General features: G+C 31.4%; 1 protein-coding gene across 3 annotated transcripts in view; it reads right to left on the reverse strand.

Moving 5' to 3' along the window:
- Window positions 1–524: 524 nt before the first annotated feature.
- Window positions 525–2,238, reverse strand: part of LOC108691562 — a 3,387-nt gene continuing 1,673 nt past the window's right edge. For 2 of the 3 annotated variants that reach the window (XM_018199354.1, XM_018199355.1), the window contains exons 5-10: window positions 2,096–2,191; window positions 1,742–2,016; window positions 1,550–1,648; window positions 1,172–1,445; window positions 851–1,095; window positions 525–774 (exon numbers count right to left, since the gene is read on the reverse strand). In XM_018199354.1, the coding sequence (XP_018054843.1) occupies window positions 627–774; window positions 851–1,095; window positions 1,172–1,445; window positions 1,550–1,648; window positions 1,742–2,016; window positions 2,096–2,191 (1,137 nt within the window). In that variant the 3' untranslated portion in view covers window positions 525–626. The remainder of the gene's footprint in view (window positions 775–850; window positions 1,096–1,171; window positions 1,446–1,549; window positions 1,649–1,741; window positions 2,017–2,095; window positions 2,192–2,238) is intronic. The other variant, XM_018199356.1, reaches the window with a different exon arrangement.

Here is a 2,238-nt window from a genome sequence, read left to right on the forward strand (position 1 = left end):
GTACAAATATATGATTTATAGACACAAATTTCTTAACCAAATTGACCAAATATAATATAAAATAAACCAGGTCGATTTATTAATAAAAGGGTTTGATTTAAATAACGATTAATAAAAGAATTTGAAAAGATTTTTTAAATCTGGGGTTGAATCTATTTTAATATCTAACGACTATTCAAGCATGAATGATGTCTACAGAAGTAGTAAAAATTCAAATTGGATAATTAAATAAGATACACATACATCGATTCAATCAACGTCGGTTAATTATAAATTTCTTGTAACTTTTAATGTAATTCTTAGAAAATTGATAATTTTATATTATTTTAATGCGACTGATGAAGATTGAAGAGTAAAGTTGAAACTTGTACCGATTATTATATAGATAACTTTCAAATTTATTAGAATATATTTATATATCTTTTATAAGCTCAACTTTGACCTATTTATTGAATTTCAATTTTTCTGACTAAACATTTATCAATAAAAATATTCATCCAAAACATAATTTTCGATATGGCCACTCAGCGTAGCGAACATAGCATATGTAATATACATACCATATATAGCGTACATAGCATGGCGTGTGAACTCAGCATTATACAATGACTGATGGCAAGTACAGATTATATCGTAGCCATATCCGATTTCGTTACGTCCACCGAAATCGTATGACTAATTGTAGTTACATTACTTTCACTACCACTGTTAACAATATTTAACGATGAGATTTTGGCTCGTTGATACGCTACGACGGTATTCACGCTCAAGAATCTAGAATAAACAATTTCAATTGTTATAGATTGAATGTATTAATATTTAACTTTCACAAAAATCAACATTTACTCACCTTATGCAGACGTATATAATTAACAGTGCACTTCCGGCTGCAAGCATTCTGATGATGGGTCCTTCTACAAGTTGGATAACTATCCAGGCAGCGGCAGAAGATGCACACATCGTAGTAACAATGGCAATAGTTTGCAGACAATGGCGTGGAGTTAAACTGTTTTGCCAGTCTAACCGACTGGCATGTTCAACGTTATATTTCGTATTACAAACTTTACAAATGAGACTGTCCGCATTTACAGAGCTCTGAAAGAAGAAAGAATCATAACAAACAAAGTTCGTTGTACTGAAAACAATAGATGAGAAATTATAACTGTTTTACCTCAACGAGCCAACGACGCAAACAATCATGATGTACAGCACTTACGTCACCTCTACATTGGCATGGTTGTATTAATGGACCAGCATCCTGTCTCTCATTATCGTAACAAATCCAACAATCTTTGCTATTAATTGATGCTGCATCTGCAGAAAGAAACGCGGTGTCTTGAGATGCGCCTTTTTCTTGTAATTCGATTTCTTTTATATATTTTCCTTGGTCCAAATCTAGTTTCTTTAATATGCGCTTTGGATTTAGAATCCACAATTGCTCTGGACTGAAACGAGAATAAATGGTAGAAAAATATATTATAAAATAAATAATTTATAGGATAATGTGTTTTCATGTAAAATAAAATAAATGAAACGTATAAATACATACCTCATACAATTCCATAAAACACAAGGGAACCATAGTGCTACACCAACTTCAATAACACGAAATACAATATCATGCCAATTCCTGCTGTACAACGGTACCCTAGAATAAGAATATTTAGAACAAATTCAAATTCAAAAATTGTAAATATTATAGTTCGCTATGCAACTTATATTTGTTCTTTTATTTCCTTACTTTGTTTTCCAAAACTCACTGAGAGTTTCACTGAACAGAAAACCAACTACTATAAATAGCATAAATGCTTGAGAGAGTAATCCAAATCTTGATTGATGTAATTGAGATGTATTCACTTGTTGCGTATGCACAGGCTCTGCTGTGGATGTAGATGGACCTGGATCAAATAATTTTGCTGTTACTTGATCTTCAGTGTGGACCTTTGTTGTATCAGCTACACGTTTATTTGTTGCGATAGAAGCAACTTGACATTCATTCAAGAATCCACCACGAACCTAATAAAAAAATATCATGAGATAATTCTACAATGCAAATGTGCTATAATAAGAGTACTGTAATTTAAAAGTAGCATACTTTGAAAAACACTTCCACTCCATATATCAAGAAAAAGATCACTACAATGAACAGAAGCACTGCGTAACAGCCGTTGAATACATGTGTATAAAAGCTCTAGAAAAAAAGCAAAAGAATTTTTTATTACTTTTATATATATATAT

This window comes from Atta colombica, unplaced genomic scaffold (assembly GCF_001594045.1).
Source record: "Atta colombica isolate Treedump-2 unplaced genomic scaffold, Acol1.0 scaffold47, whole genome shotgun sequence".
NCBI classification, from domain to species: Eukaryota; Metazoa; Arthropoda; class Insecta; order Hymenoptera; family Formicidae; genus Atta; species Atta colombica.